This window comes from Equus przewalskii, chromosome 23, assembly GCF_037783145.1.
Source record: "Equus przewalskii isolate Varuska chromosome 23, EquPr2, whole genome shotgun sequence".
Taxonomy (NCBI): Eukaryota; Metazoa; Chordata; class Mammalia; order Perissodactyla; family Equidae; genus Equus; species Equus przewalskii.
Window position 1 is genome coordinate 13,407,243 of NC_091853.1, and position 17,309 is coordinate 13,424,551.

At 38.2% G+C, this 17,309-nt stretch overlaps 1 protein-coding gene across 16 annotated transcripts in view; it reads left to right on the top strand.

The window, feature by feature from the left end:
• Positions 1–16,830, top strand: part of TDRD5 (tudor domain containing 5) — an 82,805-nt gene extending 65,975 nt beyond the window's left edge. For 7 of the 16 annotated variants that reach the window (XM_008543525.2, XM_070591707.1, XM_008543537.2 and 4 more), the window contains 2 exons: positions 1,293–1,503; positions 16,245–16,830. In XM_008543525.2, the coding sequence (XP_008541747.2) occupies positions 1,293–1,503; positions 16,245–16,492 (459 nt within the window). In that variant the 3' untranslated portion in view covers positions 16,493–16,830. The remainder of the gene's footprint in view (positions 1–1,292; positions 1,504–16,244) is intronic. The other 9 variants (XM_070591712.1, XM_008543545.2, XM_070591714.1 and 6 more) reach the window with 2 other exon arrangements.
• The last annotated feature ends 479 nt before the right edge of the window (positions 16,831–17,309 follow it).

A 17,309-nucleotide genomic window follows, 5' to 3' on the forward strand; every position in this document is an offset into this window, starting at 1 on the left:
CTGCACATGAACCTGAAGAACATACAAAGCTGCATTTTCTGTTTGTGTATGATCGTTGTTTCACTTTACTCTAGGCCACTCCCAGACTGTAAGCCACTTGGGTCAGTTTGTTACAGCCTAGTCCTGGTAGGGCCTGCGTTAGTCATGTTAATGCCAGTTAACATCACAGAAGGTAAGTGCTGCTAAGTTAGCATAGACTATTTCTACTTCCGCAATGACTATAAGGTACGACATAGCATCTAATGGTTAAAATTTGTCACTCCATTTACTTTAGCCCAAATTTAGCCTCTGTTTGGGACGTTCATCTTTTTCTCTCAAACTCTGCTTCTTAATACTCCATTTTGTCTCTTCTTCTGAGGAGCCTTCCTTTAACTCCTTTGTGTTCTCCTGGTGTGGTGTTCACACTGCGGAATGCCTCCCTTCACGGCTAGCTGCAGCACATAGACTGTTTCCCTAATGGAGAACCGGGAGCTCCTTAGGGACAGGGATCGTTTCTTGCTGGGAGGCGGTGTGGTGGAGCACAGAGAACATGGATGGGGCTGAGTTCAGATTTCTACCTGCCACTTCCTGGTTGACATTGGATAACCTGCTCAGCCTCTCATAAAAAGCATTACACTAAGAGAAAGAAGCCATAGTCGTCTTCAGACATAACACCTATCCTAGAATGGTTGTACCAATGTTTAAATGAAGAAACGCTTGCAAATAACCTAGCACTGCCCGACAGTGAGTGCTCACTGAATGTTATTTCTCTTGTTTCCTGCCACTCTTCCTTAGCTGTACATGGCAGCACTCAGTGCCATGTTTGTTCATAATATGTGTTCAAAAGTGTTTCTTGAATTGAATTCATGGTCACTAATTTAGAGAAGGACTTGTTTTTCCTAGAGAGTATCTAGGTTCTTAAAAGTGAGTTTTGTTTGGGGCCAGCCTGGTGGCGCAGCAGTTAAGTTCACATGTTCCACTTTGGCAGCCTGGGGTTAACCAGTTTGGATCCCGGGTGTGGACCTACACACTGCTTGTTGAGCCATGCTGTGGCAGGCATCCCACATATAAAGTAGAGGAAGATGGGCATGGATGTTAGCTCAGGGCCAGTCTTCCTGAGCAAAAAGAGAAGAATTGGCAGCAGATGTTCGCTCAGGGCTAATCCTCCAAAAAAAAAGTGAGTTTTGTTTATTAATTATGATATGAAAAATATCTGTCTTTTGTATATAAGTAAGGGACCAAAACAGGCTTAATTGTTCCTATTATACGAACAGTTACTTTGCATGCTTTTGCCTCATTTTCCCATTCTGCAGCAGCCAGGCTTAAAGAGTTCTTCAGATTCTTCCGCATTGCCCCAGTTGGAGGAGTTCTACATCTCTCTTATCCAGTCCCAGCAGTCAGCAGAAGGGGACCGGGTTGAGCCTAACGATGTTCAGAATCAGGAAAAGCAAATTCAGCTGTCCACGGCAGCACTCAGTTCAGCTCCTACAGTGGTTGATTCCCCAGAAAATCACTCTAGTTCAGGTAGGTTTACGTATAATCAGCAAATATAATGTTCGCTATCCTGCCAAAAACCTTTGTTTATCTTTTTCAGAACATAACTTGAAAAATTGCTGATTGTATCATTTGTCTCAAATCCTCATGTTATTTCTAGGCTCCATTGTTTCCTTTTACTTTACCACTCTTCTTTTTTTCTGTAATTCGGTGTGTATGGGGGCATCAGGTTTACATACAGTAAAATTCGCCAATTTTTAAGTGTACAATTCTGTGAGTTTTGACAAAAGTATACAGTCTTATAACCACAACCACAATCGTATAGAACATTTCCATCAATCTGAAAGGTTTCCTCATGTACCTTTGCAGTCAGTCCTTCCCTCCACTACTTGCTGGCTCCTGGCATGTTACTTTGCCTTTTCTAGAATTCTGTATAAAGGGAGTCATACAGTATGTAGTTGTTATGTCCTACTTCTTTCTCTTAGCATAATGTCTTACAGATTTATTTAGTTTGTTTCCATTGTCAAAAGTTTGTTCCTATTTATTGCCAAGTAGTACCCAGTTGTGTGGATATACCATAATTTATTTATCTGTCCACTAGATGATGGATATCTGGGTTGTTTCCAGATTTGGGCCATTGTGAATGAAGCTGCTGTCAACATTCACATACAGCTCATTGTGCAGACATGTTTTTTATTTCTATTCAGTATGTGCCTAGGAGTGGAATTGCTCACTCATATGGTCACTGCATGTTTAACTTTTTAAGAACTGCCAAAATCTTTTCCAAAGTGGCTGTACCATTTTGTATTCAGACCAGCAATATATGATGGTTTTGTTGCTCCGTCGGCTTGGCCAGCACATGATACCATCAGTCTTTTTTAATTTTGCCATTCTAGTGGGTGTCAAGTGATATCTTACTGTGGTTTTAATTTACATATCTCTAGTTGCCAATGATGTTGACCATCATTCGTATGCTTATATGCCACCTGTATATCTTTAGTCAATTGCCTGTTCAAGCATTTGCTCATTTTTATTGGATTATCATCCTTGTATTCATTTGTAAAAATTCTTTATTCCAGACACAAAATATGTGTTAGATATATATATGTATTGCAAATATTTTCAAGTGTTTGGCTTGCCTTTTCATTTCCTTAACAACGTCTTTGGAAGAGCAAAAGTTTTTATTTTGATGAAGTCAGATTTACTGATTTTTTCTTTATAGTTTGAGCCTTTTGTGTCCTATTGAGAAATCTTTCCTAACCCAAGAAACTAAGATTTTCTCAGAAAAGTTCTAGAGTTTTAGGTCTTACATTTAAGTCTGTGATCCAGTTCATTAATTTTTGTATATGGTGTGATGGGAAGATCAATATTTATTTTGATTACATATAAATATTCAGTTGTTTCAGCACCATTTGTTGAAAAGACTTTCCTTTCTCCATTAAACTGCCTTGCTATCTCTGTCGAAGTCAATAGGCTGTGTATGTGAGGGTCTGTTTCTGGACTTGCTGTTATGTTCTAGTGGTCTGTGTATACACTGTCTTGATTACTGTGGCTTTATAATAAGTCTTAAAGTCATATAATTTTGTTCTTTTTCAAATTGTTTTGGCTATTCTAGGTCATTTTACACATGAATTTTAGAATTAATTTCTACACAAAACCTAAAAGTTTTATTGGGATTTTTTTTTTTTATCTGTAGATCAGTTTGGAGAGAAGTGACATCTTAACAATATTGAGTCTTCTCATCTGTGATGATGATCTATTCCTCCATTTATTTCAGTGTTTAATTTCAGCAGTATTTCGAAGTTTTTAGTTGTATTGGTATTACTCATATTTTGTTAAATTCAACCCTAGGTATTTCATGTTTTTAAATTAGTGTATAAATGGTATTTTTATTTTAATTTTTGATTGTTGCTAGTTTATTGAAATATGGTTGATTTTTATATATTGTCATTATATCTTGTGACCCTACTAAATTTAGGTGGTTGTGTCTTTGGGATTCTCTGTAAAGAATTATATCATCTGGGGGGGAAAAAGCAGTTTACTTTAAGTGAAAATTGCTTTCTTCCCTTTTTTGTGTGCTGATTATGAACTCCAATATGGGGTTGAATAGAAGAGGTAAGAATGAAATCCTTGCCTTATTCTTCACCTTTCAGGTAAGGATTTAGTCTTTCACAAATAAAGTATAATGTTAGATGTAGGTTTTTCATAAATGCCCTCGTCAGGCTAAGTAGATTCCAGTTTATTCCTAGATTTCTGATAGCTTTTATCATGAATGGGTATTAAAGCTTGTCAAATGCTTTTTCTCTATCAGTTGAGATGAATTTTTTTACTAGGCTGTTCCTAGGGTGAATTGCATTGATTTTCCAATGTTAAACCAACCTTGCATTCCTGGGATACTGCCCTCTTGATCATGATTTTTTTTAATTGAGGTAACATTGGTTTATAATGTTATATAAATTTCAGAGTACATCATCATATTTCGAATTTTGCGTAGACTACATCATGTTCACCACTCAAAGACTGATTACCGTCCATCACTGTACACAGGTGCCCTATCAACTGTTTCTCCCTCCTCCCTCCCCCCTTCCCCTCTGGTAACCACCAATGTAATCTCTGTGTCTGTGCATTTGTTTGTTGTTGTTATCTTCTATTTATGAGTGAAATCATACGGTATTTGACTTTTCTCCATCTGACTTATTTTGCTTATACCCTCAAGGTCCATCCATGTTGTTGCAAATGGCTGGATTTCATCTTTTTTTATAGCTGAGTAGTATTCAATTGTGTATATGTATACCATGTCTTCTTTATCCATTCATCCATTGATGGACACTTAGGTTGTTTCCAGGTCTTGCCTGTTGTGAATAATGCTGCAGTGAACATAGTACAACTATCTTTATGCATTTGTATTTTCGTCATCTTTGGATAAATACCCAGAAGTGGAATAGCTGGATCATATGGTAGATCTATTCTTAATTTTTTGAGGAATCTCCATACTGTTTTCTTTAGTGGCTGCACCAGTTTACATTCCCAGCAGCAGTGCGAGAGTTCCCTCTTCAACACTTGTTATTTCTTGTCTTGTTAATTATAGCTATTCTGACATGTGTGAGGTGATATCTCATTGTTTTCTTTTGCATTTCCTAATAATTAGTGATGTTGAACATGTTTTCATGTGCCTGTTGGCCATCTGTATATCTTCTTTGGAAAAATGTTCAGATCCTTTGCCCATTTTCTAATTGGATTGTTTGTTTCTTTGTTGTTGAGTTGTATCAGTTCTTTATATATTTTCGATATTAACCCTTTATCACATATATGGTTTGCAGATCTTCTCCCAATTGTTAGGTTCTCTTTTGGTTTTGTTGATGGTTTCCTTTGCTGGGAAGAAGCTTTTTAGTTTGATGTAGTCCCATTTGTTTATTTTTTTTCTTTTGTTTCCCTTGCCTGGTGAGACGTGGTATTTGAAAAGATGGTGCTAAGACCAGTGTTGAAGAGTGTACTGCCTATGTTTTCTTCCAGAAATTTTATAGTTTCAGGTATTACATTCAAGTCTTTAATTAATTTTGAGTTGATTTTTATGTATGGTGTAAGATAATGGTCTACTTTCATTCTCTTGCATGTGGCTGTGCAGCTTTCCTGCATCATTTATTGAAGAGACTTTCCTTTCTCCACTGTATATTCTTGGCACCTTTGTTGAAAATTAGCTGACAAGAGATGTGTGGTTTTGTTTCTTGGCTCTTGATTCTGTTCCACTGACCTGTGTGTCTGTTTTTGTGCCAGTACCATGCTGTTTTGATTACTATAGCTTTGTAGTATAGTTTGAAATCAGGGAGTGTGATACCTCCAGCTTTTTTCTTTTTTCTCAGGATTCCTTTTGCTATTTGGGATCTTTTGTTATTCCATATAAATTTTAGGATTCTTTGTTCTGTTTCCATGAAATATGTCACTGAGACTTTGCTAGGGATTGTATTGAATCTGTAGATTGCTTTAGGAAGTAGAGACATTTTAATTATGTTAATTCTTCCAACCCATAAGCACAGAATATCTTTCCATTTCTTTGTGTTGTCTTCAGTTTCTTTCAGCAATGTTTTATAGTTTTCAGTATGCACGTCTTTCGCCTCTTTGGTTAAATTTATTCCTAGGTATTTTATTCTCTGTTGAGATTGTAAATGAGATTCTATTCTTAATTTCTTTTCTGCTATTTTGTTGTTAGTGTATAGAAATGCATCTGAGTTTTGTATGCTGATTTCATATCCTGCCACTTTACAGTATTCATTTATTATTTATAAGAGTTTTTTAGTGGATTCTTGAGGGTTTTCTGTATATAAAATCATGTCATCTGTAAATAGTGACAGTTTTACTTCTTCCTTTCCAATTTGGATCCCTTTTATTTCTTTTTCTTGTCTGATTGCTCTGGCTAGGACTTCCAGTACTGTGTCAAATAAGAACACTGAAAGTGGGCATCCTTGTCTGGTACCTGTTCTTAAAGAGATAGCTTTCATTTTTTCACCATTGAGTATGATAATAGCTGTAGGTTTGTCATATATGGGCTTTATTATGTTGAGGTACTTCCTTCTGCACCCATTTTATTCAGACTTATCGTAAATAGATGTTGTATCTTGTTGAGTGCTTTCTCTGCATCTATTGAGATGATCATGTGACTTTTATTCATTTTGTTGATGTGTATCACATGGATTGATTGGCAGATGTTGAACCATCCCTACATCCCTGGAATAAATCCCATTTGATCATGGTGTATGATTTTTTTAATGTATTGTTGTATTCAATTTGCTAGTATTTTGTTGAGGACTTTTGCATCCGTGTTCATCAGGATACTGACCCATAATTTGCTTTTTTTGTGTTGTTCTTGTTTGGTTTTGGTATCAGGGTAATGTTGGCCTCATAGAATGAGTTAGGAACTTTCCCTTGCTCTTCAATTTTTTGGAAGAGTTTGAAAAAGATAGATATTAAGTCGTCTTTGAATGTTTGGTAGAATTCACTGGGGAAGCTATCTGGTCCTGGACTTTTGTTTTTTGGGGAGGTTGTTGATTACTGTTTCAATCTCCTTACTGGTGATTGATCTATTCAAGTTCTCTATTTCTTTTTGATTCAGTTTTGGAAGCTTGCATGATTCTAAAAATTTATCTGTTTCTTATAGATTATCCAATTTGTTGGCATATAGCTTTTTCTAGTACTCTGTTATAATCCTTTGTATTTCTGAGGTGTCCGTTGTTATTTCTCTTCTTGTGTTTCTGATTTTATTTAAGCCTTCTTTCCTTTTTTTTTGGTGAGACTAGCTAAAGGTTTGTCAGTTTTGTTTGTGTTTTGAAAGAATCAGCTCTTAGTTTCATTGAACTTCTTCTTTTTTTTCTTTTGGTCTCTATTTCATTTATTTCTGCTCTGATTTTTATTATTTCCTTCCTTCTACTGATTTGCTGCTTTGTTCTTTTTCTTGTTCCTTTAGGTGAACTGTTGTTTATTTGAGATTTTTCTCATTTCTTGAGGGAGGCCTGTATTGTTATAAACTTCCCTCTTAGTACTGCTTTTGCTGAATCCCATAAATTTTGGCATGTTGTATTTTCATTTTCATGTGTCTCCAGGTACTTTTTGATTTCTCCTTTGCTTTCTTCATTGATCCAATAGTGGTTAAGTAGCATTTTGTTTAATTTCCACATATTTGTGGCTTTTCCAGTTTTCTTCTTATAGTTGATTACTAGTTTCATACCGTTGTGATCAGAAAAGATGCTCAGTATTATTTCAGTCTTCTTAAATTTATTGAGACTTGTTCTGTGGCCTAATATATGATCTATCCTGGGGAATGTTCTAAATGCATTAGAAAAGAATGTATATTCTGCGTTTTGGGGGTGGAATGTTCTGTGTATGTCTACTAAGTCTCTCTGGTCTAATGTGTCATTTAAGGTCAGTGTTTCCTTATCAATCTTCTATTTGGATGATGTGTCCATTGATGTAAGTGGAGTGTTAAAGTCCTCTACTATTATTGTGTTACTATTTCTCCTTTTGTGTGTGTTAATAGTTGCTTTATATATGTAGGTGCTCCTATATGGGGTGCATAGATATTTACAAGTGTTATATCTTCTTGTTGGATTGTTCCCTTTATCATTATGCAGTGCCCTTCTTTGTCTCGTGTTACAGTTTTTGTTTTAAAGTCTGTTTTGTCTGATATAAGTATTGCTACCCCAGATTTCTTTTCAGTGCCATTTGCATGGATTGTCTTTTTCTATCCCTTCACTTTCAGTCTATGAGTGTCTTTAGGTATGAAGTTTGTCTCTTGCATGCAGCGTATATATGGGTCTTTTTTTTTTTTAATTCATTCAGCCACCCTGTGTCTTTTGATTGGATCATTTAGTCCATTGACATTTGAAGTAGCTACTGATAAATATGTACTTATTGCCATTCTGTTACCTTTTTTTCTGGGTGTTTTAGTAGTTCTTCTCTGTTCCTTTCTTCTCTTGCTCTCTTCCCTTGTGATCTGATGGCTTTCTTTAGTATTATGTTTGAGTTCCTTTCTCTTAATTTTTCATTTATTTATTATAGGTTTCTGGTTTGTGATTACCATGAGGTTCATGTTCAATAACCTTCGTAAATAGTAATCTATATTAGGTTGATGGTCTCTTAAGTTTGACCTCTTACTAAAAGTCCTAGACTTTTACTCCTCTCCCCCCACATTTTATGTTTTTGATATCATATTTAACCTCTTTGTGTTTATGTATCTCTTAACCTCATATCATGGAGATAGATGTTTTTAGTACTTTTGTCTTTTGACCTTCATATTAGCTTTAAAGGAGGTTGATCTGCTGCCTTTACTGTATATTTGCCTTTACCAGTCATTTTTTTCTTTGATAAAATTGTGGTCTTTTCTTTTCCACTTAAATAAGTCCCTTTAGCATTTCTTGTAAGCCTGGTTTATTGGTGATAAACTCTTTTAGCTTTGGCTTGTCTGGAAAACTCTCTATTTCTCCTTCAATTCTGAATGATAACCTTGCTGGGTAGAATATTCTTGGCTGTAGGTTTTTTCCTTTCAGCACTTGAAATATATCATGCCACTCCCTTCTAGCCTGTGAAGTTTCTGCTGAGAAGTCAGCTAGTTTCCTTTGTATGTCACTTGTTGCCTTTGTCTTGCAGCTTTTAGGATTCTCTATCTTTAATTCTTAACATTTTAATTATAATGTGTCTTGGTGTGGCTCTCTTTGGCTTCCTCTTGTTTGGTGCTCTCTGTGCTTTGTATACCTAGATATCTGTTTCCTTTGTTAGGTTGGGAAGGTTTCAGCTATTATTTCTTCAAATAGGTTCTCTGCTCCTTTGTCTCTCTCTTTTCCTTCTGGGACACCATTAATACAGATGTTAGTATGCTTGATATTGTCCCAGAGGTCCTTTAGACTGTCCTTTTTCTTTTTACTTCTTTTTTCTTTTTGTTGTTCTGCTTGGGTGATTTCCTCTACTCTTTCATCCAGCTCACTGATCTGTTCTGCTGTGTCATCTACTCTGCCATTGATTCCCTGTAGTAAATTTTTCATTTCCTTTGCATTTTTCAGTTTTGTCTTGTTTTGTTTAAGGAAGATTAGCCATGAGCTAACATCTACCGCTAATCCTCCTCTTTTAGCTGAGCAAGACTGGCCCTGAGCTAACATCCATCCCCATCTTCCTCTACTTTATACGTGGGATGCCCACCATAGCACAGTTTGACAAGCAGTGCATAGATCCACACCTAGGATCTGAACCCCGGTCTGCTGAAGTGGAATGTGTGAACTTAACCACTGCACCACTGGGCTGGCCCCAGTTTTTCAGTTTTGATTGGTTCTTTTTTATATTTTCCAATTCTTGGTTGAAATTCTTACTGTGTTCATCTATTCTGCTCCCAAGATCAGTGAGCATCCTTATGACTGTTAGTTTGTACTCTCTATCAGGTAGATGGTTTATCTCTGTTTCATTTAGTTCTTTTTCTGAGGACTTGTCCTCTTCCCTTATTTGAAACATATTCCTTCGTCTCCTCATTTTGCCTGCTTCTCTGTGCTTGTATCTATATATCAGGTAGATCAGCTACATCTCCTGATGTTGGAGATGTGGCCTTATGTAAGAGATACCTTACAGGGCCCAGTTCTGTGCTTTCCTCTCATCACCAGATGCAAATGTTCCAGGAGTGTCTCCTTTGTGGGCTACATGTGCCCTTCTGTTGTGCTGGAGTTAATCGTGCTGTGGGTGCACAGGTAGGCTAGGCTGGCCCCCGGACTGGCTGGTTGTAAGGCTCAGCTGCATGTGGCTGCTATGGTCACTTTAGTCACTTTATTAGGTGGGGCAAGCCCCAGCATGGCTGGCTGCAAGGTCTAATGGCACACACCTGCTGCTGTTTTGCTCTTAAGTGAGTCAGGCCCCCAGTGTGGCTGGTTGCTAGGCTTAGGGGTCACAATTGCTGTAGTCCTCAAGCTAGTGAGGCTATTGTCAGCTTTCTCAGGAGCACAGCTGGGTGGGACTGGCCTCAAGCATGGCAGCACACAGTCATTTCAGGCATTGGAAGTGGGGCAGATCCCCTGTGTGGCTGTTTGACATGGCCAGCAGCACAAGTCTGCTGCAGCCAACAAACCCTCGGGCCCACACATCCCACCAATGCAGTCCCACCCCAAATGGATGCCCTGCCCCACTGAGGCAGGCCCACTTGCCCTGCTGTGGAGGTCCCACACACCCCACCTGTGTGGGCCCACAAGTTCCCTGTGGACTTGATGGTGGGTGGGGCCAGTCCCTAGTGGGGGTTGCCTCCTCTGGCTTAGCTGGATTAAATCAGTGCTGTAGTGGGCGGGGCAAACCCATGTGCTAAGAGGCCAAGGGAAGAACTCCAGCGGCATCTGCCAGCATCTGTCATGCCTGTACTGGGTCATAATAATGGCTGCTGCCAGTGTCTCAGTCCGTGAGGAGGTGGGCCCATCCATCTCCTGAATCTCTGAGATGCGCTCAGAGTTTATCAAGTGAGTCTCTGTTACCAAAGGTCTATGCACCTTTCTGGTGTCTTTGTGTTGGTTTCCAGAATTGGTGAGTCTGTGCATGGACCCTTGAAGAGCAGGCTTTCTTTCTCTTGTGATTGACACCTTCTCTGGGGTTATTCCACATTGATTTTAATAGCTAGCAAAGCCAGGTATTATGGCACTCGTCTCAGTTGTGCTGAATTCAAAGGCTGCTTATTGTGGCAAAGCTCTCCTCAGATCACCCGCTCCTCCAGGAGAAGCTTCATACCTTAGGACTGCTCCCGGCCGTGAAGCGCCACAGCTGGAAGGTGTTTTTCCCTCAGCAGAGGGGGTGTTTCTGCCTCTTCCACCTCTGTCAGTGTTGTCCCTTGTTGTGGGAGTTCTTTTTATCCAGGTTCCTGCTCTCTCAGAGGCCACTGTTGCACAGGGGCTTGTAGATTTGTTGCGTCCATAGGAGGAGGTGAGTTTAGAGTCCTCCCATGCTGCCATCTTCCCAGCAGTCCTCCCCATGATGTCTTATTTATTTTATAGAGTGCTGGGCTCTTTTCTTAAAATCTTAAGAATTTTTGTGTCTGTGTTCATGAAGGATACTGGTTTCTAGTTTTTGTGTGTCTGTGATGTCTTTGTCTTGCTTTGGTATCCAGAGAATGCTGCCCTCGTTGAATGAGTTGGGGCATGTTCCCTCCTCTTTTCTTTTCTGTAAGAATTTGTGTGGAATTGATGTTATTTCTTCCTTAAACACTTGGTAGAGTTCAATACTGAAGCCTTTAGGGCCTGGAGTTTTCTCTGTAGGAAAGTTTTTAAGCTACAAATTCAGTGTCTTTAATAGATATAAGGCTCTTTGGGTTATCTGTTTCTTCTTGAATGAGCTTTGGTAGTTTTGAATTTCAAAGATTTTATCCAAGTTGTAAAATTAGCATGAAATGTTCATAATATTTCTCTTAAGCACTGCTTTAAGCTGCATTTCATGAATTTTTTTTCATGAATTTTGATATGTTGTGTTTTTATTTTCATTCAGTTCAAAATATTTTCTAGTTACCCTTATGAGTTTTCTCTTCAAGAAGTATGTTGTTTGGAGATTTTCCAAATTCGTTTCTATTATTTATTGATTTCTAATTAATCTTACTTTGACTAAGGGACATACTTTTAATCCTTTTAAATTACAACACTTATTGTATAGTCTAGAATATGTTTCATCTCTGTAAATGTTTTATGTATACTTTAGAACAATGTGTAGTCTGATATTGGGATAAGTATTTTATAATAAATTAAGTCAAGTTGATGGATAGTGTATAGCCTTACTAATTTTCTGTCTAGTTGCTCAATTATTGAGAGAGAATTGTTGAACTCTACAATTATATTGTTGATTTGTCTTTTTTTTTATTTCAGTTCTATCAGGTTTGTTTCAAGTACTTTGACACTGTTACTAGGGTTATTATGCCCTATCGATGAATCAACCCATTTATTATTATTAAATTACACACTCATTATCCACTGTAGTATTCTTTGCTGTGAAATCTACTTTGTTGATATTAATATAGCCACTCCAGCTTTCTTTTGATTTATATTAGCATGGTATATCATTTTCCACCTTTTTTCTTTTAATGTATCTTTATCTTTAAAGTGGAGTTCTTGTAGGCAGTATTGTAGTGTGGTCTTGCTTCTCTATTCAATTTCATAATCTCTTCTTTCTAATTGGAGTGTTTGGATAATTTAGTGTGATAATCAGTATGTTTGGGTTTAAATTTACCATTTTGGTGTTTTCTATCTTTCGCATTTGTTCTTATGCTTTTTTTCTCTTTTCTTTCCTTTTTAATTATTTTTTTATGATTCCACTTGTTTCCTTTATTGACTTAGTAGTTTTACTTCTTTCTTTCGTTTTTGCTCTTTGAATGGTTGCTTTAGGATTTATAATCCATATCTTTAAATTATCATTCTCAGATTGTTATCTGTATAGTATGAAAACCTTACAATAGCCTACTTCCATTTCCTTTTTTAATTTTAATTTTAATTTTTTAAATTTATTTTTGGATGTACATCATATTTTGAATTCTGTGTAGATTACATCATGTTCACCACCCAAAAACTAATTATAGTCCATCCCCTCACATGTGAGCCTAATCACCCCTTTTACCCTCCCCCATGATAGCCACCAATCCAATCCCCAATGCTATGTGTTTTTTTTTGTCGTCGTTTTTGCGATCATATGGTATTTGACTTTCTCCCTCTGACTTATTTCTCTCAGCATAATACCCTCAAGGTCCATCCATGTTGCCATTTCCTCAACCCTGGCCTTTGAGCTATTGTTATATATTTTATTTCTTCATGTGTTGTAAACCTCAGAATTCACTCTTATTATTTTTGCTACCCAGTCACTTCTCTTTTCAAGAAATTAAAAATGAGAAAATTTTTTGTTGTTTACTCATGTTTGCCATTTCCAGTGCTCTTTATTCCATTGTGTACATCAGGGTTCAGCAAACTTTTTTGTAAAGAGCCAGAAAGTAAACATTTTCAGCTTTGCAGTCCACACAGTCTACGCTGCAGACACTCACCTCTGCCAAGTAGCACCAAGACAGCCACAGGCGTACACAAATGAGTGAAGATAGCTGTTTTCCAGTACAACTTTATTTAAGAAACAAGTGGTAGGAGTAGTCTGCCAGTGCCTGTTGTAGATCCAAGTTTCCATCTGGTATTATTTTCTCTTTGCTTGAAGAACTTAAACTTTTCTTGTAGTGCTGGTCTGATGTGTTCTTTCAGCTTTTGTGCATTAGAAAAAGCCTTTATGTTCCCTCCATTTCTTTCAGATTATTTTTCTAGATATAAAGTGATAGGTCAACAAATTTTTCAGTGCATTAAAAGATATCACTCAGGGGCCGGCTGGTGGCACAGCGGTTAAGGGTGCACATTCTGCTTTGGCAGCCTGGGGTTCACTGGTTCAGATCCCGGGTGTGGACATGGTACCGCTTGGCAAGTCATGCTGTTGTAGGCGTCCCACATATAGAGTAGAGGAAGATGGGCACAGATGTTAGCTCAGGGCCAGTCTTCCTCAGCAAAAAAGAGGAGGATTGGCAGCAGATGTTAGCTCAGGGATAATCTTCCTCAAAAAAAGAAAAAAAAAAAGATGTTACTCTGCTTGTCACTGTTGACATGAATTCTGTTATTGTTTTCTTTGTTCTCTGTAAAGTATTTTCTCTGGCTGCTTTTAGGATTTTTCTCTCGCAAACTGGTTCTCAACGATCTGATTATAAGGCACCTTGGTGTGGTTCTCTTCATATTTCTTCTGCCGGGGTTCATTGAGCTTCTTGGATCTGTGAATTCAGAATTTCCATTAAATATAGAAAAATTTCCTTCATTATTTCTTTAAATATTTTTTTCTGTTGATGTTCCCTCCCTCCTCGTTTTTTTTTCACTCCAGTTACAGGTTACACATGTGATAGGCCACTCGTGTTGTTCCTCAGCTCCCTGATACTCTCTTCTTTCTCCCAGTCTTTGCTGTCTCTGTTTCATTTTGGATAGTTTCTGTTACTATGTCTCCAAGTGTACTAACCTTTTCTTGTTCAGTGTTTAATATGTTATTTTCCCATCTGGTATATTTTTCATCTCAGAAATTGTATTTTTCATCTCGAGAGACTTGGTTTGGGTCTTTTTAATATCTCCCATTTCTCTCCTCATTTATACTCATATTTTTCTCTGCCTTCTTGAATACCTGGAGTAGTCTTATAAAGCTATTTTAATCCTTGTCTTGGGAATCGAGCATATGTATCATTTCTGCATTCTGTCAATTGTATCCTGTCTGAATTGGCTTATACTGATTGATTTTTTTCCTGATTAGTAGTCGTATTTTTCTGCTTTTTTGCTTGTCTGGTAATTTTTATTGGATGGCAGACACTGTGAATTTTGCATTGTTGGCTGGGTCTTTCTTCTTTCTTTCATTTTTCCTTTCTCCCTCCCTTCTTTCCTTTCCTGTCTGTCTGTATCTATCTATCCATCCATCTGTTTGGATGGGAGGGATGCAATGAAATTAGATTTATTATCTCTGTGTTTCTTTTAGTTTCACCAGCCTGGCCTAGCAGAGCCTTTACTCTGTCGGCCCTGCTATTTAGGCAGCACCTTTCTGAGGGGACTGACGGGACTTGACGTCCTGTGTGTGAGGACTTTTTTACACTGTGTCTGGTGGGAACATGAACCGCTTGCACCAATGGAAGCTCCAGTGGTTGTTCTGCCGACTCCTTTCAGGTCGGTTTCCCCGCCGTGGTGGTTTCTTCATGTGTGTGAGCCAGATCACTGCTCGGCTGACACCTGTGCAGATTCCAGCTGCTGCTCTCTCTGCAGCTGCCTCTTCTCTGTTACTTTTTCCCCTAAAAAGTCCAGACACCTCGGCCTCCATGAATAACAAACTCTGTCTTCTCAACCCAGTACAACCTCAGGCTCGGTGTGGATTCTCGCTCCTTGTGGTGCAGCCTGGAAATATCTTCAGACAGGGAGCTAAGGCACTCATGGGCTCACTTCATTTATTTCCTTTCTCTCAGGGCTTGGTGTCCTGCACGCTTGTTCTTCAGTGTCTGGAAGCTGTCGTTTCTTATTTTGTCCAGTTTTCCAGTTGCTTAAAGCAAGAGAGATTTTTTTCCAATTCCTTTTGAATTAACATGATGTCTAGAAGCAGAAGTTTTACTCCTCTTTTAATTCTTTCATCATGGTCCCTGCTTTCATATTTTTATACCTTTTAAAATGAGCTCACCAAAAAATTTCATTGGAATTCACCATCTCTTTTCCTCTCTAGTGGGCACTAGAGTTTTACTTTTTAGACTACCCTGTCAAATCCTCCTTGAACATAATTCATCATAAATATTTGGCACATTTACCACATGCTACCATGCTAGATGCTAAAGATGCAAAGATGAATGAAATACTCCATTATGCCTGCTTTTTCTCTGTTTTTTTTTGAAATCTGTGTTTTTGGGGTCTAGAGCAGTGCTTTTCAGGATGTAGTCAGCACGCTGGTGCTAGTCCACGAAGTGTTCGCCATGATGGACAACACAATAGCGCATTGTTTAGCTCACCTAGATTTTTTTTCCCAAAGCAGGACCTTGTTGAAGGAAGCAGTGTGTCGGCTTAGATGCTGGCGAAAGCTCCTTCTCTCGTTGCAGTCAGGTAATAAATAATAGCGCTGGTCTAGAGCACAAGTGTGAGAATGCCTTTCCTTGGCTGTTTGGAACTCTGAGCCATTGGAGTTCCCAGCAATTCATTTCATTTAAAAGGTTCTTTCTTCTTAGTTAAAACTAATTCCTAAGGAGTTCATTTTATGGCCAATAACTGGTTTTTGGAATTTCAAAGCAACCAGAGTCTTGGTTAGTTTTGTTCTGATGCTGGCACAAGACTTGGATTAGAACCACTTTGCAACAGAGAAGGCCCATTGATGGCCCGTTGAATGCCCTCTTGCTCACTGCTGTAAAGAAGTAGGGGAGCTTAAGGAGTCTTACCTGGAAGTGAAGTTACGTCTGATTCATTTTTATAATGTCCTAGGAGAAATCTTCCCTTCCTTATTTGAAAGTGCATTTTTTCCCTCTCTTTTTTGCCCTCATCCTGACAAGAATTTATTTTATCTCTGCCTGATTCCCATCCTCATTTCCTTACCATTTGTTGATTGGTTTCGGAGTTCCATCCTCTCTGATTTGCCATTAGCAATTGTCATCACCTAACAGAAGATGACTAAGCACATGTTAGTAGAGGTCTAGAATGGGAGAGAGAGGCCAGTGCGTGTGAGAACCCCGTGAAAAGACGGCCGTTTTCTTTCTTTTTCAGTGGAAAGCTCTCCAGGGAGCCTCAAGAATGAAGATTTTTCTAGTAGCCCTGCTATTCCAGTGTTCAAAGACAAGAGTGAGGGAGCCATGGGCCAGCTTTCTCTCATTTTGTCTCCTCAGCACCAGATTCCTCAGAAGCTCTATATTCCTCGAAGTACAGCCACTGCTGCCTTAGGAGCTGCCGCGCGGTTGGCCACGTCCAGGAGCCTCCTGCACTGGTACCCCAGTGTGAAAAGGATGGACGCCTGAGGGGAAGGGGGGAGGGAGGGAAAGTAATCCAGATACTTAGGGCTTGGGGATTTCAGGCCAAAATAAGGAGGAGGTATTGAGAGGAAATGGTATGTTGATAGTTGATGCCTTTGTCTTCCTGTGTGACTGTGTTAGTTGCACTTTGCCAATAGTCCACTTTGTTGTGTATTGATATTAATGTTAATTTCCATTTTTATTGACCATATTTCTTATTCTGTATAGGTTTGTCCACCTTTAATGTAGTAGTTTAAAGGAGTTTTAATTTTTTTTGTTTTTTTGTTTCTGTAAAAGTTTTTCTTGTACATATCATGAATGATAAATGAAAACTGAAAAACTAATGTTTTGTGATCCATATTTAGTAAGACAAAAATTCTCTCACATCCCTATCTCCAGGAAAACGGATGTCTGAATTTTAAGGCTGCTTTTTTGATCTCGTTTGAAACCTTCCATATTAGAGAGAATCCAGGGCTGCAGTCCTTACCCTCGTTATTTCTTTGAAATAATAGGATTAAGTACTAAAACCCACACCCTGAAGCTTTGGTCACGTAAACACTTTTACGTTTTAAAAAATTAAGCTGTCTTTCAGTATAGGCAATTTCTTGAAGACTAATAACAAAATGATAGAGACCGATTGTTGAAACTTAGCCATCTGTGTAGTCCTCACACTTCCCAGGAGCCTGAATGGAACAGTAGTTCAACAGTGGTATTGTGTAAGCATTTACTTAACATGATTTCTCTGACGTCAAATTGTGTGAAATATTATATGACATCATCAAGAGAAAAGACTGACAGATGAAATTAAAGAATGAGAGTGATT